The sequence below is a fragment of the Ornithodoros turicata genome, chromosome 3 (genome assembly GCF_037126465.1).
Source record: "Ornithodoros turicata isolate Travis chromosome 3, ASM3712646v1, whole genome shotgun sequence".
NCBI classification, from domain to species: domain Eukaryota; kingdom Metazoa; phylum Arthropoda; class Arachnida; order Ixodida; family Argasidae; genus Ornithodoros; species Ornithodoros turicata.
In genome coordinates this window covers 73476023-73500377 of record NC_088203.1, presented here as the reverse complement: position 1 = coordinate 73500377, position 24355 = coordinate 73476023, and the positions used below count along the sequence as shown (strand labels likewise).

General features: G+C 48.1%; 1 protein-coding gene and 2 long non-coding RNA genes across 3 annotated transcripts; 1 reads left to right on the top strand and 2 right to left on the bottom strand.

Moving 5' to 3' along the window:
- Positions 1-298: 298 nt before the first annotated feature.
- Positions 299-877, bottom strand: LOC135387327 (uncharacterized). The gene is made up of 3 exons (XR_010421050.1): positions 826-877; positions 676-748; positions 299-433 (listed from the first exon to the last, which is right to left on the bottom strand). It is a non-coding gene; the product is annotated as an uncharacterized LOC135387327 (long non-coding RNA).
- A 2794-nt stretch (positions 878-3671) lies between these two features.
- On the bottom strand, positions 3672-9586 carry LOC135388612 (uncharacterized). Its single transcript, XR_010421481.1, has 2 exons — positions 9394-9586; positions 3672-4400 (listed from the first exon to the last, which is right to left on the bottom strand). It is a non-coding gene; the product is annotated as an uncharacterized LOC135388612 (long non-coding RNA).
- Positions 9587-21035: 11449 nt separating this feature from the next.
- LOC135389645 (uncharacterized) lies at positions 21036-22172 on the top strand. Its single transcript, XM_064619679.1, has 2 exons — positions 21036-21041; positions 21156-22172. Exons 1-2 carry the CDS (start codon positions 21036-21038, stop codon positions 22170-22172), a joined length of 1023 nt encoding a protein of 340 aa, XP_064475749.1.
- The last annotated feature ends 2183 nt before the right edge of the window (positions 22173-24355 follow it).

The window sequence follows — 24355 nt, the reverse complement described above, 5'->3', positions numbered from 1 at the left end:
GAATGCTAATGTCCAAGGGTGGACAAGCAGCATGCCAACCCAACAAAATACTCAATTTCATGTGAAGTTACAATTGGGACACCAGCTCCTTAGGTTCTAGCTTTCTAGACATAGGTGTGACATTTAAGTTATGAACACTACAAGCATGTGTTACAGTCACTAAAGAACAGCGGTACATATGGCTAAAGGAAATAAGCCAGAATAATATCAGTTCTAAGTTGAAATGTGCTGCTGCAGAGTGAAACGATAAAGTGATGAAAACTGATTGATGATAAAAATTGAAATACTAACTCAGTGTCACGAGAAACCATGCAAAAGAGATGCCCCCTCCTGGGTCTCCTTTCAGCAAGTGACCCAAGGCCAAGCGTGTGTTGGATGCCTTTCCACGCGACTTGGCCAGGGAGGATGGTGTGCCCAGAAGTGACCATCTCTGCTGGAACAGATTGGAACCGAACAAATGAGGCAGGGGTCAAAACACGTAAAACATGTTCAACAATCACGACATCGACAAGTACATACGCATATGAAGCAAGCACATGATATGTCCTATACGCATGTTCTTAGATCTTTTCACCTAGAATACAAAATTTACAGCCGAACGGTTTATCATTCAATATCTTCAAGCACTGAAGTGGGACCAAGGAATAAATCTAACAGATCAGCAAGTTAATTTACCTCCAGGCTACATCAGTGGGCATATGCGCTTGCTCAGTTTCTTCTAGCCGGCAGCAGCTTCAAGTAACGGTACCTGGAAATAATACACGGGATCATTTTCCTTTTCGCGTGCAATAAGGCGAAAGTACGCGTCTTCTGGGAGTACAGTACATTTATCTTTGGAGTGATGCTATATGCACGACGCCGTGCGCCGAGACATAGCCTCCTATATACTGATTATGCCTGCCCGCTGAGCGCGAAACACACGCGGAGGTACCGTTCACTTTGGTGGCGCCAGTTTCCCAGGATCGTGATTGTCATACTGATTTGTGCTCCCTGGAGAACGGCGCTTGCTGTTATGTGATGTAATGCGTGAGCGCTTTGTCGTCTGCTACTCCGCGTTGAAATGTGCGCCACGTGTGTCTCGCGCCTAAAAACCGTTATTTTTAGTTAACCGCGCAAGAATGTCTAAAGGTACTCTCATTAACGATGAAAGATGAAAGTCACTGAGCAATTTGAGGCTTTGTATGTATTTGTCCTTTCTATATTGTTCCAGCCTCAGAACATCAGTTCTCTCACGTAGTCTCATTAGATACGGGTTTCCGATACATGGCATTGCCTGCCACACGTTCAATTATGTTTGTAACCTCCCGTGCTATTCTCATTACATTTGTGTGCTCCTCCCAGTCCTAGAGACACCCGAAAACGTTTGCGATGGCCGGTGGCCACTTGTGACAAAGCAGACGTAACGGGGACACGGCTTGCACAAAACAAACTTTTGTTTTAAAGTAAAGTGTGCTACGACAACATGTGAAGTAAACATGAAATTGATGTGATGGACTTAAGGACGTGGGAGATGGGGTGGGATGGGGATACCTACAGTACGACCTCTAGGATTATTGCAATACAATGACTAGGGGTTTCAACTTAAGCGCGTACAACAAGAAAACGGCCGCAATTCGTTCCTTCCAATTCAACTAAAGTATTCGACGACACCAACAAGAATTAAAATCGAGCTTGAATTCGGGAAATTGGGAAAGAATGCGGGTTTTGCTTGAACTCGCTGATTTCTGATGTGCCCAAATTAAGGCTTGTATTTGTTTGTTTGCGTGGAGTCCGACCACCATCTCGCCTGCCTCGTATGTGATCTTAATCTACCTTCGCTTCCACATGCAGATGACGGACCTTTTTCGGGTGTTCGACTACTGCCTCACATCTAATCTCTCTCTATCTCTCTTTCTCTCTCAGTCGTTTTTGCTTTTGGCGCAGAGTTTCGCGTGAGGAATAGTCGTCTCTGCGCAAAGCACAGCACGCACTGTAAACGCTTACAAGCACTGTGCCGCGAGGCTACGACCTGTCCGTTCCGCGGATAAACGCGCACGGACGTGGAATAACGCTCCAATGCACTTGAGACATGAGCAATTGGCACGATGGATACTGCCAAAAAGTAGGCGAAGGGCCCAGCTACTGTCACACGTCCAGACGTTGGAAGCAATGCCATAGTCGCAGAAGTTTCTTTCGCTCTGGCTGTGCTGACAGCACAGACAGGGTGCGTACGGGTGACCGTGGCTGGAACACCCAAGTCATGGTTTTCCCAGCATCCCACATATATACTTACATGTCTGTACAAGCCACAAAAATAAACAGTTGGAAGGGAAAGTTGGAAAAGTTTCATGGGAGCAATATAAACAATTCAAAAGACGAGAGAAAAAAAAAAAGCCAGAACGCAACTGCGTTGGCGGTTTGTTTCAGAGTTGACATTCAGTCGCCTTGGTGGAAAGCCGTAGAGAATTCTCCACACTCGAATGTGCAGTAAGCTGCAATTTCTGATGAGTGATTGCTGTATTATCATACACCAGGAGCGAAATAATTTAATGGCTTTGACATGCTGCAGCTGAGTATAGTCCAAAACCTCGAAACATTTATGTCAAACCTGGCCTACACGGTTAATAGGAACTGCAAATACGCTTGAAAGCACAGCACAGCTGTGGCGGCACAGAAAGGCCTCTAAACCACCCTTGCGCGGCTGCCCTTCCGCGGTAGAAGCGATGCGCAAAGCGTAAAGTTGACCAGGTTGGCGACGGAGGGAACGGGGAGAGCGCGATCAACGAAAACGTGTCACGTCTGAGTTACCGACGAAGTAGTCGCAGCTCTGCTTTATGAAGAAGCCCGTGTATCCTGAGAAACTGGCTCTTCTTCCACGCGACTTGGCCAGGGAGGATGGTGTGCCCAGAAGTGACCATAGTGACCTCGCCATAGTATTTATTGCTCCAGTGAGCACTTGTCAGGCGTCCCCACGTAGTGCGGTAAACGACCGTTTCGCGCTCAGCGGGCAGGCATGATCAGTATATAGGAGGCTATGGCCGAGATACCGGAAGTTGCTATATACACGACGCGATCGTGGCGCCATCTGACGGCGCCAACTACAACTAATTTCTCTCTCTCAGCTTTCCCTTTCATCGGTCGCCGGAACTTGTGGTGACTGCGATTATTCGTCCTGCTGCGAGTATACCATTTCGAATGCAGAATTCTGTAATGTTTGACTAATTTCAGCAAATTTTCTGTTTGTTTTGCGTACAGTATAACGTTTTGTCAGAGTTTGTGGAGTTCTTGTGCTCTTTACTATAAACCGTTGTACGTATTCTGTCGTCTGCGGCTTTTTCGCCCCAGCAAGAGGTCGTGCAAACTGCACGCTCGCGCTCTACAGCTGGTTTTGGCATTTAAACGCCAGTTGTGCTCAATTTTTTCGGGAGATAATTCCCTGTAATGTGCGGGACCATGGGTGCTATTTACCCGCGACGAAGCCAACTTTCCTGTGCGCGGATATACCCCTACAGAACTCTGCACTCTTAACTGTAACACGGCCATCGTTGAAACGGCTCCCTCAAGCAAAAGAGTGCCCGGGTTCGCTGCAATGACAGTAGCAAATATGAAGGTTAATACGTGTGGAAACCTAAGTTCCCACAACCTCGGGGCGTCAGCCCGTCCGTTCCGTGCGCGAAGGAACAAGCAGCACAACAGAAATTCAAACAGACATACCAGGTTTATTTCACGTTCAGACAGCTTGCACCCAGCAAAAACCGCACAACGAAAAGGTCTCTTATCCAGCGGATCACCGCTTTTATCCCTCTGCGTGGGGTACGCCCCCCCTGGAGCACGGCTGCCCCCTATCGCCGTAACCCGTGGCGCTCTCTTATCGCCACACCCCCCCTCCCTTACAGGGTCATGAGGTCGTCCGACAGGTCTAGTACGGCGTCGTCCATGGCTGAAGAGGGGGCAGACGGCGGAGGAGGGGGAGGCCTGGTCTCCACCAGAAGTTCGGGTCTGAGCCGCCTGAGGGTGGAGAGGGCTGTTGTCACGTCGTTGGCTGTCCGGGCGGCCTCCGTTCGGGCCTGGTGAAGTGGGCCCCGGCGGTGTGTCGGACGGTGCAGTTCGGGGACCAAGCAGAGCGGGCATAGGATCCGCTTCTCCTCCGCAGTGAGGGGCTGTAGGGGATCGGCCGGGTGGCGGTCGGTGAGCGTCAGACCGCGAAACGGAGCCGGAGTCTGTGTGGGGTCGTCCCCCCGGAGGGGCCTTGGCTGGTGAGCCCACCGTGTGCGGGATGCCCAGGAAACCGGCTGTCCGTGGGACACAACTGTCCAAGTGGCCACGGAGTGGTGCTGGGGTGGATCCGGATCCGGGCGGCTTCCGCGGGAACGGGAGCGGGCAGGTGCACGGCGGGCGGGATGCTGCGGACGTCGTTGCATCTGAGAGGAGATGTAAAGGGAAGCGGTGAGAAGGCGGCCTCAAACCGTGGGCGCCTGAGAAGGCGTCCCCCCAAAACAGATAGCGGAAAACTGTGGAACAGAAATCACACTACTAAAGCACTAAATCACAAGCACTATGCTTAGCGATGGAGATAGTGGCAGCTACGTGCGCCGCCTGCGGGGACGCAAGTTGTAGCGGCTGGACGCAGGTCCGGGAACGGGATCCGGGTCCAGGTCTTGGAGGGAGGCAGGTTGCGAATCTGGCTCCTCTCCGTCAGGGTCTCGGAGATGGTAAGACTTCAAGTCCGAGATGTGAACCGGCCCAGTCTCTTCGCCGGTGTCGCAGCGACGAAGCCTGTAAGTGAGGCCGGAGGAGCACGCACTTACCTCGAAGGGGCCATCCCACCTATCTGCGAGTGAAGCTGCAAAGCCTCGTGACGCATCACTTAGCGGGTGAGTCCGTCGAAGGACGAGGTCACCGACGCTGTAGGTGAGGTTCCGACGTCCACGGTTGTACTGGCGAGCCTGGTCCAACCTTGCGACGTCCAGGTTCTCCCGAGCCGTCCGGGCTGCATCGTCCAGTCGACTCCGGAGGTCCTCAGCAAACCTTGAATAAGGAGGCCGGGTAGCACCATCCCGGAGGCCCAGAGCATTCTCCACAGGAAAAGGGGCCTCTCGTCCCAAGTTCAGGAACGCCGGGGTGAATCCTGTAGACCTATTGACCGTCGTCCGCGTAGCGAACGCCAGCTCAGCCAGGCGAAGATCCCAATCACGGTGGTGCTGGCTAGTAAAAGCAACCAACATCATTTTCAGGTTCCGATTAACACGTTCGGTAATGTTAGCCTGAGGGTGATACGGGGAAGTCTTCTTATGCTGAATGCCTAAGACAGCGCAAGAATCTGAGAACACCTTACTTGTAAAGTAGGTTGCGTTGTCGGTGATCAGCTGTGCGGGAAACCCGAACCGGCAAAAGGTGTCGAGTAACTTTTCCCACACTCTCTGGGAAGTCAGTGTCCTGAGAGGAAACAGCTCAACCCATTTCGTGAAATGATCAGTAACCACGAACAAATACTGGTTACCTCTAGGACTACGGGGAAATGGTCCCATCACATCACAAGCGACTATCTGCCAGGGTCTATTGCTCTGAACAGGCTGTAAGCGCCCAGGGGGTAAACCACCACGAGGTTTCGCTCTCTGGCATACGGGACAAGTACGAACATACTTTGTTACATCCTGCCTCATTCCTGGCCATGTCGCAACACGACACAACTTTTCGTAAGTTTTCCTGCCGCTGCTGTGACCTGCCAAGGCCGAGTCATGAAAGTAACGTATGAAAGACTTACGCAACTTCCGTGGCACCACGACTCTGAACGGGGATGAGCCGTCGTCCTCATCCGCCTGGGGTATGTATCTGAACAGGATGCCATCCTCGCCCAGCAGATAGGAGTCGTGCCGTCCGTCAGTCGTTCCGGTGTCCGCCGAGTCTTGCTCAGCTATCCACTGCGACACCCGCTGACAAAGGCCGTCCGCTCTCTGAGCGTCTAGGAGCTGCTCTCTGCTCCCGACCGTGCCCCAAGACGAAGATACGTCTCGTGCCACCTGTGCTGCTGCCAGAAGTTGAGAAGGCGCCTCGGTGCCTTCCTCTTCCCCCTCCGGTAGAGGCGCGCGGGACAGTGCGTCTGCTACCACGTTCGTTGAGCCCCGCCTGTACTCCACGTTGAAGGAGTAGCCTTGTAGCGTCAGGGCCCACCTGGCAAGTCGTCCAGACGGGTTATGAAGCCGCTGCAGCCAAGAAAGTGCCTGGTGGTCAGTCTGGACAGTGAAGGTACTGCCGTCCAGGTAAAGGTCGAACTTCCTGAAAGCGAAGATGATCGCCAAGCACTCCTTTTCCGTCACGGAGTAGTTCCGTTCTGCCGGATTCAGCGTGCGACTTGCAAAAGCCACTGGACAAAGAATAGCGTCATGCTCCTGCAAGAGAACTGCGCCAACACCATAATCGCTTGCATCTGTTTGCACAACAAATGGTTTGTTGAGGTCGGGCAGATAAAGCCTAGCCGTATCAGCGATTGCTTGTGATAGAGCTCGAAATGATCGTTCCTGCTCTTCTCCCCAATTCCAGCGCGTGTCCTTGCGCAACAACTGGTTAAGCGGCTGCGCTAGCTCGGCACAATTAGGAATGAATTGTCTGTAAAAACCAACCATACCTAGGAAGCGCTGCAAGGCTTTGACGTTACCGGGAACCGGAAAGTCCGTGATCGCCTTTAGCTTGTCGTCGTTAGGACGGATGGTCCCTCTGTCCACCACAAAGCCGAGGAGGCTGATCCTAGACGATGCCAGCTGCACCTTGCGGGGGTTGATCGTTATGCCCGCTTCGTTCATCCTTGCAAGGACGATTGATAGGTGTTCCAAGTGTTCCTGAAAATTTCTAGAAAACACTACGACATCATCCATGTATGCCATTGCGAAATTGTACTTCGCATCTCCCAACACTGTATCCATCAACCGCTGGAAACTGGCGGGTGAATTAGACAGTCCGAAAGGCATTCGTACAAATTCAAACAAACCTCTATGACACGTAAAGGCTGTTTTTGGGACATCCTCCGGGGCAACTTGGATTTGCAAAAATCCTCTACTACAATCAAGCGTTGAAAACACAGTTGCGTTGCCCAGGGAATACATGATTGACTCAATGGACGGGAAGGGGTAAGAATCCCTTACAGTTACTGCGTTGAGTCGACGGTAGTCGACGCATAACCTAGCCGTACCATCACGTTTCGGAGCCAGAACAACAGGAAATGCCCAAGGGCTCTGGGACCTTTGAACTGCACCGGTTTGGAGCATTTCGTCAAGAGCAGTGTCTAACAAAGCACGCTTATGCACACTCAATGGTCTGGGATTACAACGCCAGGGCCTAGCGTTACCGGTGTCTATGCTATGCTGTAACACAGACGACTTACCCGGTTTTTCGGTAAAGATGCCGTCAAACTGCCGCAGTACTTGTTCAAGCTGACGGCGTTGCTCCTCGGGACCATGGAATGACCCCAAGACAGTCGGCAGCCCAGACGTTTCAACGGTCGCTGCCACAGCTTGCTGTGCTGTGCTGTGTTCCCGTGCTGCGGCGAAGCGGAAAAATCCCGACGAGCCGTGGTACACGTATCCTCCATTGGGCAGGTCCAGCACCAACTTCTGCCGGATGATGAAGTCTCTGCCCAGGATAACAGGAACTGCCAGGCCAGGAAGGTGCACGAAGCGCTGCTTTCGTCGTCTCCCATCCAAACGTACCCAGAGCACAACTGCAGCCTGTGCTGGAACGGCGTCATTGGAAGCAAGACGAAGAGTGACGTCTGTGGATTGCAATTCCACATGCCGTGATACGCAATGTTCGTAAACACTATCCCCGATAAGGGAAAGCGTAGCCCCCGTGTCGATAAGGGCGATGTAATCTTTACCCAAAATTCGAACGGCGATGTTTGGTTCCTTATCCTCGATGTAATCTCGGACAGAAAAAGCAAGAGGAGCCAAAGCATCTCTTTGCGTTATCTTACCGCTTGCAAAGCTAGTTTTTGACTGATCAAGGCCACGGATAGTAACCGTCTGCTCGCTTTCTTCGCAACTTGCCGACGTCGTTGAGCGAGCATTCATGGACGCCGGCTGCGACCGTTTCCCGATGGCACATTACGGGTGTTCGGTCTTTGTCGCGGGCATTCCCGACGAAAATGGTCAGGGCTGCCGCAATTCCAACAGCCGTTGGGCGCTCGTGGCTGCGGGGGCGCAGGATGGTGCCGCTCCCGCTGCCGTGGGGTTTCGCTAGCTGAAAGGCCAGGTTGACCGCGACTTCGGGGCGGGACGGGTCTGTCAAGGCTCGTTCCTGCGGGGATCGTCCTCTGGTCATAGAGGAACGGATCTAGGGCTCGGTGGGATGACTCCGCATTGTCTGAATTACGGGGGTTGTCACCCAAACCTGTTGCATACAGGCGTTCGACCGAGGCGGCTCCTCCCGACCACGCGCAGCGCGGTTCCAACGCTAGCTCTGGGGGCGGAGGGGGCCGGTATTGAAGCTCTGCCAGGAGGTCGCCTTGTATTGAACGAGCCTCCTGGGCCAACGCCTCAAGGGTTTCAAAGCGATGGGCTCTTAAGTAGGGCCGGAAGCGCGGGTCGCACTGACGGATCGCCCGTGCGACACGCTGCTCTTCCGTAGCAGTGGGATCCGCTCTGCTGTACAGATCCTGCAATGCCCGAACGAATTCAGATAAGCTTTCCTCAGGATGTTGAGTACGCTTATGTAATTCCTCTAGGACACGGTATTCGTAATCCGGGGGAAGGAATTCGTTTTTGAACCGCTCCTGGAAGTCCTGCAAGGACGTAAACTCCGATTGCAACCGAAGCCAGCGGGCGGCGTCTCCGACCAAAGCAACCTGCAGGATGCGTTGGATTAGGACTTCATCCGAAATTCCCATACCCGTCTGATAGGCGGTGAGGTCATCCAGGAAATCGGCAACAGACTTCTTATCGGTGTAACCTGAGAAGGTAGGCACCGGTAAGTTGAGTCGTAGAGGTGCTTGTGCCTGCGGCGGCGAAACCGACCCGGCATCCAGGCGTTGAACCACCAACGAGCACAACTCCGTCATGCGTGACAGGAGTTCTGCTGTTGTGATGGCGTCTGACTGCGGCGCGGGCACCTTCGCCTTGTCAGCCATCAGCTCCGAGGGCTTGTCCACCGGGTGGGAGCTGAAAAACTCAAAGAAACACACGAAAAACGCACACACAAAAAAACAACGGCAAAAAAACTAAGAGCAAAAACTGTAAACTACAACAAGTACTAACTACACAAACTCACAGTGCCGCGTGTTCCCCGCCACGGGACGAACGAGCTCGAACCCCAAACGTTGGGCGCCAGTTGTGGAAACCTAAGTTCCCACAACCTCGGGGCGTCAGCCCGTCCGTTCCGTGCGCGAAGGAACAAGCAGCACAACAGAAATTCAAACAGACATACCAGGTTTATTTCACGTTCAGACAGCTTGCACCCAGCAAAAACCGCACAACGAAAAGGTCTCTTATCCAGCGGATCACCGCTTTTATCCCTCTGCGTGGGGTACGCCCCCCTGGAGCACGGCTGCCCCCTATCGCCGTAACCCGTGGCGCTCTCTTATCGCCACATACGTGACCCTCATGTCTGCAAATCGTATTGTAGCGAACCCTTGCGCGCTTTGTAATCAAGCTGCCGTTTGTACCAAGGTCGTGTTACTGTTAAGAGTGCACAGTTCTGTACACCTCTCGACATGATCCAGTGGTGTATCCTGAAAGTGGGGCTCAGCGGGATGACGTGAGAAACTGTGTGGGACGGTCACAAATGCTAGGTGATCGTAATGAAGAAAACAACTCAATTAAGGCCACCTTCAGCTGCAAGACACCCTGCAGGGGGTGCTAGGCAAATAAATTAGGAGGATGTGGATAATTCCCAGGAGGGCGTGTCGGGGCGGTCTGGATAAATCACCGACATGATCACAGGTGTTATTTATTGCATTCTTATTCAGCTTACACATACACTATACACACACACCAGAGTAATGGGCAACTAACATATTTATTCATCGTGATTGTGTGTTCTGTTGCACTCTGCTTAAGCTAGCCCAACACATTGGGCACAAAACCAATGTTTTCGAAGGTCCCTCTTTCTCACTTCCACGCATGGCCTGCAAGGTGAAGAGCATTGAATTAGACATTCTCTAATGCCAAATTGCCAACTTAATAGCCAAGATGTAGAGAGCTGTTTACCAATGAAACCATTCCAGGCACTGGTCACAGCAGATTAGCTTAATCTGGCCGTCATCCCTTTCTCTGCAGCTTCCACAGAACCACAAGTCACCTTGTTTCTTTGCTTGCACTGCGATTTAATTTAGTTGTTATGAGCGAGGCCACAGGTGACAACTCTGAACAACAGAAGCATAATGCAGACCCGACGATGTAAGGAGCAGCCATGCATCAGGTGTGAAGAATTGCCTGATCCCTTCCAGCGATACTCTGTCATCTGGAAGAGCACTTGGCAAACACTCAGGCCTAACTTCGATTTAATTTACTTGAAGCAGGTGCCCATTTTCAAGCACCGAGCGGCAGAGCTCTTCCCCTGCAATACCGGACAAAATCACTGGAAAGAATCAATGGAAACCGTCAGGCAATGATTATGGGGTAGTCTGCATTATGATACTAAAATAATACACTCACATTTCTGCCGGGAGGCCTGTGACAGATGTTTAAAAGGCAGAGGCTTGTCTTTGCTCCATTGGGCTGTGACTGTCCTGCGCTGGACAGTTCGCTTGGGTGGCCGACCTCGGCACTTCACAAGGGGAAGCTTGATGTTGCACACAACGTTGGCTTCATCGGGTGAGTCACGTTGTTGGTCTCTGGGGTCCTTCGCTTGCTGTTGGCTTTCCTGATACCCACTACTGCATGCACCACTTGCCACCTGGGAAGCTTGCACAGGCACCGGTGTTGATGGCTCCAGGATGTCCTCAGGAGCACTTGTCAGGCCACAGGTGTGAAACTCATTTTCGGTAGGCACTGTCAGTCCATCTTCTGAGACTTCAGACCCCTTCAACCATGTGCTGTTGACATCTTGAAGAAAAGCAAGTCTCGTTGCAAGCACTTCGGGTCGGCAATCGGCAAGGTTGTCTGCCAGTGCCTTCAGCGTCCTCATGGCGTAGTTGTACCGCTGATTTCGGTTCATTTTTGCAAGGCAGGGTTGCGAGATCTGAAGGACTTGTGGCTCAGTGGACGGCGGACAGGCATCACTTCCACTAACAGACATAAGGAAGCCTGTCATGTAGGACTTCGTCCACCGCTTGTGCACAGCCTTTGAAAGGTCAGGTTTTGTCTTCTTGACTTCACAAACGGCAAGAAGGTGACGGCACAACAGGCCCATTTTTAGAAAAGTCGTGCAGCTGCAGGTTTGGTGATCCAGTGATACCTTGTGAAAGTCACTGCTTACGGAAGACACAACTTCATATTGTTGTTCGCCCAACCTCCTCACTTCTGGCCTGGCATCCTTCAACTTCAGCAATTCCTTATGCACCAGCTGGCATGCATACGGAGTAAGGGTATTCCTGTACAGTGCCTCTACATCGTCACACTCTCCGTAGGAGTAAAAGCTGCAGGTTTTCAACAAGGTAAGCTTGTGGCGAGCTTCCTGTTGCATTGTTTATGACATATTCAGCAGACAACGGAGTGCTTGGTGCAACTTACTTTAAGAACTGGGGACATTTTTTTATCTTCGAATTGTGTGACTCTACGCGATTTGTGGTATTATTGCCACCTATGTAATGCTGATCACAGATGTGTCGTGCCCACATATGGGTGATGCACCCCCAGTTCTTGTTGAAGTAATGCAATGCTTCGTTGTTTGCAAGTTCTTTAAACTCCATTTTAGCATTTTCAAACATGTCTGCTGATGGTGCATTGAGCATAGCACTAAAACCAGACATGAGCTGTTCACGTTCAGACGGTGTTGCAAGCTGGCTCACTGCACTTTTGAATGCTTTAAGGACATGGAATGCACATAGCTGCACAGCTGGGGAACTGGGGAAAGTGTGGCGAACAGCACTAATTTCAGTAAAATCCTTGTCTACCACCACCACTTGTGTTCTCCTTGTGGCAGGATTCTCAGTCACAAATAACTCAAGGAGGCTGTTGATGACATGCTGCTGCTCTGACGCAAGGAATGCATATCCTGCCACCTGTGTTCCACCTGAGCCGTCTTGGACAGCAAATACGAAGAGTGGCAGTTTCCTTGACTAGTAGGTTGGCTTCCTCTCCTCCGTTTACGGCTTGCTTCAGGTTGTGGATGTCTTTAGCAATGACACGCTTGCCTAGAAGAAAAAACTTGGTCAGCCACCAACTACAACTAGAAAAAACAGGCAAAAACAGCCTCTATTCGAAATACCGGCGGCTCTCCACTGAGGCTTTCTCTCAACAAGGAAAAACAAAGCTAGTTTACGGTACCTGTGTTTTCGTACACCTTTCGTGCAATCATGCTTGGTAGAACCCCTAGTTCCAAGAGTGGTTGGACATATTCTTTATCTGCACTTGTCAGACGCCTGCACTCAGGATATGAACGATAAAGTTCGCCGTTGACGTCGTGATTGTGGCTAAGGTCCATCTTTGTGACTTCGAGCTGCTGCGTGGCACGACGCGCTGCTATTACAACCGTCGCCGGGCACAGCTTTTTCATCGTCCTGAAGCAAAACGATGGTTCACTAAAGCAACAGCACAATTATTTGAACCAATATTTCTTCGAAAAATTGAATTCAGTAGCTGTACCTTTGATGCTGGCGAATTCCGGTGCCTCCTCGGGGCCCCACCGTGCTTGCATACGAAAGGGGGATTTGCATGCTTAAAGGTCAGATATGCCGATTTTGAAGTGCTGGAGAACTGAGCGATACTCGCGCTGTGTGTTCATTACCGAACACTGAATATGTGTGCGAAATATCTTGCTCCAACTGTTCGTAGTTTTTTAGAAAACAGTTTTTTTAGTTCCCACGCCCGGCCGTCAGACCGTCGGCAAACCCTGCGCACGGGCGCACCGACGTCACTGCTCTCGGTTTATCTGTCTTTGGCTTGGCATGGACTCTTGGCTTGGCCGCTTGGCTTCTTTCGTTTCGTCCTCTGTGCATCGTACATAAGCGAACAGCTGTTATGTTGTTGCTAAGCCGGAAACAAAGCATGTGAATATTTTTTTTTTTTTGGCACGGCGTCGTTTGCAAAGTGCACTTCCTAGTTCTGACCTTGCCTTTTATGCGCTGGAGCGATATGATACGTGATATGCCACGGCGAAGTTGTCGAAGATGCGACGGTGCTACCCTGTTAGAACAATTCATCGGAGCATTCAAGTGTTACCTATTATAAGCTGCCAAAAGACCAAGCAGTGAGAAGCTCTTTGCTGACAGTGGTGCCAACGAATGTTATCATAGGTTACGCGCGACTCCACAGGCAATTTGGAATATCGGCACGAAATCGTCTAATGAAAATCTGAGGTGCCCGACGCACAACATTTTGAACGTGACACGGAGGATCAAGGCAAAAAACGAAAGCAAAAAAGGTAAGTCGAGGTTCAGATACAAAAAATAGCAAGCTTAATGAATCCATTGTGCAGCTGTCCTACTGCGCTTACTCTGATATAACCACGATTAACAATACAATAGTATTGATAATCTAACTTCTGAATTATCACAGGTGCACGCTGAAGGCGGAAGTGAAGCATGATCTGGCTTGCATCTGGTGCATGAGGAAATTGCTGACACGTTAGTTGCAGTCTACCTCCACCAACAGGTATGACAATGTGATGTTATAATTTGAGTATTCACCTATGTTCAACTTTTCATGTGCACTCGCATGCAGACATCTTGACACCACTTTTAAATCTGCCCTCAAAGTTACAACCTGTGCTTTCAGGGTGGAAAACAAAGGTCACCATTCCGATTAGCTGCTATCTCCCAGTTCAAGCACTTTTGCTCTCTGGACACTGGTTCCTGTGGATGGGGTGTTACAAGCTTCACTGTCTGATATAGAAGCTATGTTACATTAGTTCAGTTAATTTGTCTTTTGCACATTTTTGTTACTGTTAGCATTAGATAGATTACTGTTGGACATACAATCCTTTGACACACCGAAGCTGATGTCGCCTCTGATAACGTTTTAGAATTTTCAATGTCATCAACGTCCGTTGAGGAAGGTGCCTTTACTATCTGTGAATCTTTAATTGAAGAATAGCCCAGAATTCATTGTCTACTCTTATTAATTCACTGCCTGTGTTCTGAGAGCTAAGAAAAATGGAAACTATTTATTTGTCACAACTTCACACTGGATGTGGTACTGGCTTGACATGTAAGCTAAAACATCTGGATTCTACAATAATTGTGTTCAACTTGGTGCATTACCGTGGGTAATGCCACATTCACTACATTTTTAATGGGTCCGGTGCACAAATACTGTGTGCATACTGCATACATACATACTGTTCGATAGGCAAAATTACCTGAGCAGTGCTTTGTAGTCTTTTTACCCAAGGTCCATACTCTTACTGCAAAGTCATAGTACGTAGAACAGCAATGTGCAGGTATGCTGCGATAGGGATCCACAACAGAAAGAAGACTGTTGAGAGCATCTAAATTTTAATGAGACGAGACTTTCGTGCACAAGGCTGCTCTTGTTAATGTCTAACATGAAGTTGCAAAATCCCAGAATATATAAAACATGTTGTAATGTAGAGAGCGAGGGTTGGTACAGACATAAAAATAATTATACAATCATATATAATAAAATAAAAAGGGGGTACAACTCCCCCCTCAACTCAACTCGACAACTCAATAACTCTACTTATTCTCTACCTTACAACGTGTCATATATTCTGGAATTTTGTAACTTGATGTTAGACTTCAAGAAGTACAGCCTTCTGTGCGAAAGTCTTCTTTCTGTTGTGCACAATCATTATACAGTAAATACGACTATCCATTTCTTGTCATTAAATGCTTTTTCCTTTTTTTTTCTGCAGTTATGAGCATCCATAAGGACACATGCCAGAAGTGGAGTCTCTTTGGGATGACAAACCCTCATCACCTCATGAGGATACAATGGTTGACGAATGGTTCTCAATTACATCGAAACTTCAACAAATAATTCATGAAAAAGCCAGTCAGTGCTAGCACCAGGAATTGAACGTGGCCGTCCTGCTACAAGTCAGAGATGTTACATTTCAGGCGCTCATTGACTTTTGGTGAATTACTTGTTGACTTTGTCCCAAGGTGGAGCTCGCCACAGCTCATTTGCCTATCTGTTAATGTTGTGGGGTGTGTTGCGTTTTTCTCTTTGTGTGTTCCAGACTCAGAACGGTTAATTTGGATCAGGTCAGGTACGTTTCATTTAGACATGGCAAACATAAAGTGGTGTTTCTCAACACAACTTTGCAGTGGCCTTCATGCATCACTGCTACGGCCATTAAGCGTGAATGGAAAGCTGCACATTATGCATGATGTAAAACCCCAAGACTAGGGAACACGAAGGGACAGACACAAACACGTCCCTTTGTGTTCCCTAGTCTCGGGGTTTTACATATGCATTCTTCACCAGCTCGCTTGCTTCCTAGCCATTTTTTCTGCACATTATGTTCACTCTACTTTTATCGTGTGCTATATAATCTTGTTCAAGTTCTGTCAACGACGTGTAATGCTATAAAAAAATTCAGTACACTGTTTATGTGGGTTGAATGGTAGCGCATGAATGCAGAAAGGGAACTGTCATGTTATGGCAAGTGTTTACGTATTGTACATTTAACTACTAATTTTATTGGTTAGCTTTCGCCGGCATATCATGTCAAGCCATGTTATATTAATTTGGAACATGTTCTTCTTAGTAGCCAGAGCAGCTGATACACAGTGAGAACATAGCCCATGTATGTTTGTCTTTTCCACCGCAGCCCTTGGGTTTCCTCCCTGATGGCTACACATATCAGGGATAGGTTTCAGAACCGGTAGTTCCCGCCAAGTGTGAATTGCTTTTCAGGGGATCATCACGCTGGCAGATGAAACATATGGTTTAAATTATTTGAAGGCAGGAATTGCGTAGCTTCACACAAATACTACTAGTACGACGTAAGAGTGGTTTCAAATCTAGCTTTTTTGTGTTCCTGACATTATCGCACGAGATGTAGTATCCACTATGATCCTTTATATGGGGGGTATGTACAGTGCAATCAACAGATGCTATTTACAAATCTGTGTTTTCTACTGTGTTGAAATGGGGTAGTTTGTATCTGAGAGCCATAGTGAAACACAGGCAGCCAAGGACAGACTTTTGATGCCCTCGAGAAACATGGCAACACATTGCAGGGACTCTGGATGCTGCCTAAATTTCCAGAGCACACAACTCAAGGCAGCGGTTAAATAACAAGTGGTTAGAGAAATCCAAGACAGTTGTATGTGTAAGCAGTCCGCTGTTGGATTTGCTTCTGTCCGAGATACGTTATCTCAAAGGGAACGCACGGACACACTCAGAATGATACTAGGGCTGCCTGTGAAATGGAATGAGGAGAGGGGAAGATATATAACCCTTTTTTCTTGTCTGTTATTCTATTGGTTAAATTGTCATTTGCTTAGCAGCATATATGTGTATATTCCAGAGTCTGCTAATAAATATATCAGTTTAGAGCTAGCAGTTGCATTGCAGATGTCTCATCCTGTCCTTGGCTGCTTGTGTTTCACTATGGCCATGCTTGCTATTGCAAAAACAGAAAACAAAAAAAGACAATAGAAAAACACGAAAAGAGCGACCTAAAAAGCTGCCTGTTCTAGTGCTCACATGGAGGTAATGCAATGAGGTAACATGTTCCATTCATGAACTGTGCATAGTAGTACATATCACAATGACAACAGATTATTCAGATTTTTCTTGAAGTACTTTGTTTTTTGGAGCTTTGTTTGCACAGTCTATTATTGGATCTTTATGTGATTCCCCTCTTGAGATACTTTAAGATTGCTGATGCTGTGCAGTTTGTTAATCTTGAAACTGTACTGTGCTGAGGTACAAAAACAGAATTGTCATATCTGCATTTGAGCACATAGGAATAATTTGTAAGTACTTTCCTTGTTGACATTAATATTTGCACCAGGTCACAACATTGTTGATTGGTGGAAAATGTAAATAAATATATTTATTTGCTTGCCAAACAATGCACAAATGTCTTCTTTTCTAGTGAGATATTCCCTGTTCACCAGAAATAAATGTGGAAAAGTTAAAGGGGCACAATGATGGTAGAGTCTAGCGTTGGTTTTTGCCACTTCACATATATGCACTGTTATTCGTGTGCACATGTAGGAATAGGAAGGTAGAGGATACGCATAAAAAATTTTGTATGCAGCCACACATATGGCTCAGAAGATTAATTAGATGATGTCCAAGCATATATAATTGCGCTTCATGTGCAATGGGTATGTTAACGGATTGCTTCCATGAAGCCTTTTTATTTATTTTTTATAAATTATTTTTATAAACGTTATTTTTTTATTTTATATCAATTTCATATTACATATTGTATACTTATATTTTTATAAATTAAAAACTCAAATTACACGGCCCTTGTAAAAGTGCCCTTTTTAAATGGTTTGGTAACGTGTCTCAAACTGTAAAGGTAAGAGGCCATCGAGAATGCTGCAGACAAGGTTGCAACTTACATATTGCTTATCATGTCCTACACACAAAGTGATTTGTACAATAATTCCTGAGCACGGAATTAATTGCGAGGATGGCCAGTGATGTCACCCAGGACGACAAGTCACATAATTGCCTCTAACACTTTTACACCCGATGGGCTGAGTTGTGAATTGAAAGAGCAATCTACAGAAGGATAAGGTGCACCTGATTTCTAGTATCTATGCTATGCCCTAACTCTTCAGACACCACATTTCTAAAAACACCATTTCTAAGTGGCAATATGTGCTCTGGTACAGGCGTCGCCACCCTTAAGCGTAGCGCGGGAGCGCGTGGCCTGATTGCATGCCAGCGCCGCCTTGTGTCGATGATGGGACGTGCTGGGGTGGAGACTCTGGGGCCCTGGTGCACAAGCGCCCCCTCTCGACAGGGGCACGGCAAGCACGCACGGATCACCTACTCCGTTAGCTATCTGCAGACACTTCAGCGATAAGAAAATCAGTACACGAGCAAAAATATCAGTGTTTCTTTGGCGTATTTGCACCCACACAAACACGTTACCAAATCTTTCCTCAGCTCCATGAAACGAAAACAAAAAAATTCTGTGGTAACACATATCATAGTGAACAGAACGCTCAGAGCAAACATGGGTGAGCCTACAGTGTTTGCATATGTCTCAAACTTATTTCAGAATATTGTACCCCTCAAGCTCGCCCTTCCGCAAACCGGCATTTAGATAAAGCGGGGTAGATAACGCACACGCGCGGTTATTTTGCCTGTTTTGCGAGGGCGTAAGGTGATACTATACAGCAGGTGATCCACTCGTACCATGCGGATTACCCTGAGCTCAACAGATCGAGAGGAGGCGCTCGTGTACCATGGTCTTAGAGCCTCCACCCCAGCATCGACGCAAGGCGGCGCTGGCATGCAAGCAGGCCACGCGCTCCTGCGCTACGGTGAAGGGTGGCGACGCCTGTACTTCTTTTGCGTCTGCATAGTGTGCAACCACGTGGCTACTGGAGCTTTCGTGTGCATGTTGTTTGTGCGACGGTGCTCATTACAAACAATATCCAGATGTTAGACATGCAGTTGTGCAGTAGACATGCAAATGCAGTAGTTTGTAGCGTGCCACACAACGCAGCGTGGGGGGTGTGATCCAAAGAAAGCTTCTGGAAAATGCACAGAATCCCACAAAAAGTTTAAAAAGTGATTTGTATTTCGTTTTACGTCTCTCGTCGTTACATACCATCGTCGACGCAGTTGCACATTGATAAATCGTACGTAAAACTTGTCCCATAGTAGTATGCGGTTTCTCAAATACATAGCACAATTTTTTTCCTGCAGGAATAAAACGCTGTCGGCATTTTCTTGCTAATACGGCTGTCGAAACATCAGTCTCTACAATGGGCAAGTGCTGTAAAGGGGCTAACACAGACGCGACTTGATACAAGTTGTTGCTCACAAAACACAAATGACGTATTCCAGTCACAACATCGCACAGAGGTTGGTTCGCGAATGAGTTCGCAGCTAGTGCACTGTTTACTTATCGCGGAACGGTGGAACCCGGCTGTCCGCCATCTTCAAGCACAGATACGTGAAGCCGCGAGAAGCCGTAGCTGAAATCCACTGACAAGTACGAAGGCGCGTACACGTCACAATGTCCGTTCGGGTGCATCTACGTCATAAAAATGGCTGCGCCCATGTGTGTTTCGGAATGAATTATCTATTTTTTTGACATGGTACTGTACCGAACTGAGAGAATGAAGGTGCATTTTGGGGAGAGCTGGATGTGGGCTTTCAGAATATCACAACCGTTTCGACTATTTGGGATATCGGCATAGCTGACCTTTAAGCTTTTCGTCGAACCGTGCCAAGCCAGCACTTAACTTCGCATTTGCCTCGGCGACGCTTTTCGTCGACTTCGTTACAAAAACAACATTGTGTTCCTTTTGAAAGTCTCTAAAGCGCGTCTCGAACTCATTATAACTATCAACCTTGTCACCAACCTTTAACGCCATTACTAGTTGCGGAACGGAGACACAACAATCGCGTGCACGTGCGCCAACCCGCTCAAAGAGGCGTTGGCCCACTTCCGACAACAGAGGAAAGGGAGAAGACGAGAGAGAAATTAGTTGTAATCGGCGACGCCAGATGGCGCCACGATCGCGTCGTGTAAATAGCAACTTCCGGTATCTCGGCGCACGACTTCGTGCATATTCGCGGCGAGAGCCTTGCTAGGGGCGCCACCGCTGCGTAGCTGTGGTGGGAATAGCCGGTTTGTTTACGTGCGTAACGCAATAGCGCGGGCTAGCTGTGTGTTTACAACGTTTTTCCCGTTATTAATCGTGCTTCCAGTATGGTGCGGGACTGTTCAGTACCACACTGTAATACCTATGCCACAGAGGAAGGTGTTTCCTTTCATTACTATCCCAAACCGGCCAAAATGAAGCAAGAATGGCTGGTGAAGCTCAGGCAGGGAACGCAGCAGTCGGTCCACGGGATGGTCTACTCGAAGCACTTTCAGGATTCCGACTTTATGAAACAGTCGTAAAAGGTATGTTTACTTATCGTGTATGCAACACATAAGGTGTGTGTGAGGGGGGAAGAATTTGGCTTATTGAGATTATGGAAAGGAAGCCAAAGGCACGACCGTTATGTACATTGACCCAAGGGGCCCAAGTCAACTTAGCGTGTGGATCCACCTCTTGCGGTGCTGATGGTTCGGTGCGCATTTTCTTTTTTTAGGATGCAAACACCGAGGACGAAGGCTGAAGCCAGATGCTGTCCCGTCAAAAAACCTTCCAAACAGGCCACACGATCGTGACTTACAACAAAGGAAAACAAAACGGGCGATGACGTCCGTCTGCAGCCACAGCGAAGAGGGGCAAGTAAACCATGTGTGAAGTGCTGTTTCGTTCACCGAAGTTTTGCAGATTCAAAGAATGAGGTAGCTGTTGTCAAATGTTATGCACTGCCGTAGGGCAGGTTGCAGCACTGCCGTAGGTCACCTGGGCTGGTTATTTGTTCGTTGAGACTTCACTATCGGGGGTGGGTTTGCTTGATCAAGGTCAACAAGAATGCCATGCTCTCGAATATTCCCCGTGTGCTTTTTCTTTTGCTTTTTGTTATAGCATAACATTTTCGCAGGTACAGAAAACCGCGACCCAAACATCCCAATCTGTGTAGAGGCCCATCCCACTGAACGAAGTGATGTGTGCTGGCCACCTGCATCTGACATGGGTATATGATAGCTGTCCAATTTCTTGATGAGCTTGAAGTGGACAGAATAGGGCTTCAGTAAGCACGTGCAATATAAGTGCTAATACTGCTGACAGTAATCTATGCTAATATGGCTAACGAGTAACTGCTTACCTTACTTACGTGTAATTTCATTCACAGACGTTGAAAATCTTGCGTTATGTGATCAAGCCGAAGCACCCAATGAAGGTGAGCAAAAGTGCAAAGTTCAGTTGCATTTGTACCATTTAAATGTGAGCCATGGTTGTGTTTGTATGTATGTAATGAGGAGTGCTAAGGTTATCACCATTCTTCTGCTAGCAGGGTCTTTGGTTTCCAGATGCAAGGGAACGCTCTGGAACAGAACATGGGATCCTGGCAGAATTCACCAAGCTTCAGCGTGATGTTGGGATCCAAGTGTCTCCTCTGGACCTCAGTGCAAAATCTCTACGCATTTCCATAACTAAACTTCAGTCAGAGAAAGAGTTACTTGCACTGACCGGCATCAGTACGTTTGAATTGTTTTATAACCTCACAGAACTGTTTTGGGAAAGCCGGCTGCTGAACAGTTCCAGGTCATTTACTTTAAGTGATGAAGATGTCGTCCTTCTCACATTAATGAAGCTTTATCACAACATGTCATATTCATTGCTGGCAGTCTTGTTCAATGTGCACAGAACAAGTGCATCTAACTTGTGCACTCAGGGCCTGCAGGTGTTGGCTACCATTCCCAAAGAAGCAGTTGTTTGGCCTGAGAAGGTGGATGTCTGCAGGACTCTGACAGTGTACTTCAAATCGTTTCGAAACACTAGGGTTGTGCTCGGTTGCACAGAAGTCGAGATACAGCGCCCCAAGGATTTGCCATCCCGTATCCTGACTTACAGCAATTACAAGAAGACGTACACAGTCATGTTCCTGATTGGTGAAACCCCAGGGGGGCTTATAAGCTTTCTAAGCAAGGCATATGGTGAGAGGACATCTGATGTCTACATCACCAAGGATTCTGGGGTTATTGGTCTGTGTGAGCCTTATGTAGACTCTGTGATGGTTGACCGTGGATTCCTTATTGATCATATGTGTGATGATGCTGGTATCGAGGTAGTGAGACCACCTTTTCTGAGAGGGCAAAAGCAATATTCGGAGGTGGATGCCATAAGAACTGTGAGGATAGCAAGGGCAAGAGTCCACGTTGAAAGAGGGATCCAGAGAATGAAGAGGTTCAAAGTACTCAAGAAAGTCAGCCACGAGTTGCTGCCATACATTCATAACATTGCCACTGTGATTGCTGGCATTGTGAATTTAAGCAAGCCAATTTTTGCTGATGACAAGTATTTGACATAAAATCAGCTGCTGCTGTTTCTGTATATGTATGGAGCTAGGATTTGTCAAACTCAAGACCACAGTGCTACATTCTACAAATTTATTTACAGGCAATAAATGACAGCTCTGTTTGGCACATGGGATGTTCTATTTCCTATTTGCTCCTGATGATCTCAGCAAGCAAATACTGCTCAAAGAGAAAAGTCATTCTATTACAAAATGTCATGTATGCATTTCCATCAAATGCAATCCTGCAATGCTTCCAGTTTTCACAATCCACGTATACAAAGAAGTGACAGGTTTCGATCCTGGTGACACCCGTCTGTACATTCATTTGTGTTCTGTACATAGGCTTTGGGACAGATGCTACAGAGTCTTTGAATGAATTGCTTATAGTTTTGGGGCATTTCACTTCTAGTAGTTCCCTTCGTCCATTGCAGCATGCACAAGTATACACAAGTGTGCCGTCGACAGAACAGCCTATGAAAGGCAAGTCCGCCGAGAGTAACAGCCCACTCTCCGCGATATACCCACTGTGTCCTTGTGCTGTCATTAGCTTTAGAAAACACTCTTTTGCTTTACTCTCTAATTCACACCCTCTCTTCATATCAGAGGATGCGTATTTGCTCCTCCGCATTAGTGCTCCCATCAACGCTCTCAAGTTGTGAGGCCTCTGCCACGGTCACTCAATACTCTTTCTGGTCATGAAACTCCGCTCGAATACAATGGAGCAGATCACTTAGGGACCGCAGCTGTCGCCAGAGGGCGATCGCCTCGATCGGGGGGAGAGAGCAGACGACGCTTCCGTAGAGCCACACGTGTAGACTTGGCAAGTTCAACATCAATCAGTTTGGATCGACAGTTTCTCTGCTTGATATCGTGCACAAGACTAGACACAAGCATGCCTAAGACGTGCTGTGTCCCTGGCTGTGACATAGGGAAGCCGACCTGCGCGACAAAGGCATCTCTTTTTCGTTTTCCGTCGGACCCCGTTGAGAGGGACCGCTGGAAGCGTGCAATTCCACGGGCAGAAACCGAACGGTTCAAGTTCGACTCCCCGCATACGAGGGTTTGCTCACTGCATTTCGATCCATCGGACGTCGTAAGGACTGACGACTTCGTGATCAACAACCAGCTGGTTTGTCATGATCGCATCGTGCCCAAGCTGAAAGATGGAGCAGTGCCGAGAATCTTTTCGAACTGCCCGTCGTATCTCAGCTCACCGAAGCCACAAAGCCGTGCACGCAAGACGCGTGAGCAGGACTGCCAGCCAAAGCGAAAAACGACAGCGTCTTCCACACCAACACGTTCAACACCAGAGCCGCCGCGCAAGATTCTGAGGTCAGACTTGGAGAATGTGGACCCCGCAATCACCAGTGATGACGCAGAACTTCGTAATGTGAACGAAAAGTTCGTTCAGACAGAAGAGCAGGTGTGCTTAAAATCAGAACTTCAAAAGACAAGAGCCAAGCTTTGGCAAGCCCAAAATGCACTTAGGAGCCTCAAGCGAAGATTCGCCCAGAAACTTGCAGAGTGCCGTGCATCTCACGTGCCCCGCGAGAAAGCATCCACATTGGAGAAGCTGCCGGCGAAACAGAAGCTGATTCTCGATCAATGTAAAAAAAAAGCTGCTGCAAAGTCCACAAGAGGAATGAGGTATGTCCAGATTGCAACAGCAGTTATCTTAGATATGTTGTCTGTGCCTGGAGCAGTCTAAGCAGATGCAGTATTCATATGTGTTTCAGATACAGCATAGAGTGGATCTACGATTCTCTCCTTCTAAAAATGAAGTCTACGGCAACCTACACATTCCTTATGGAAAACGAGTACCTTCCCCTGCCGGACCCACGAACACTTCACACGTACATCAGAAGCTTGGACGCAAATTTTGGATTCGACTCAAACCTCTTCAGCCTGCTAAAGGAGAAGATGGAAGCACTGCCAGAGAGAGAACGTCGAGGCAAGTAGTGAAATATAAACAACAAATATGTAATGATGATGTAGTGGGATGTAAAATATGTGTGCAATATAAATACGTAGTGCTGTGGTGTAGAAGATATGTGTTTGCTATTGAGTGTGTGATATAAGCAAAACACAAATGTCATATCTGCTAGACTCATGATGTAATACACTTTCAGGGGTTCTGATGTTCGACGAAATGAGTGTGAGGAAAGGCCTTCACCTGAGGCAGTCAGACATGGTAC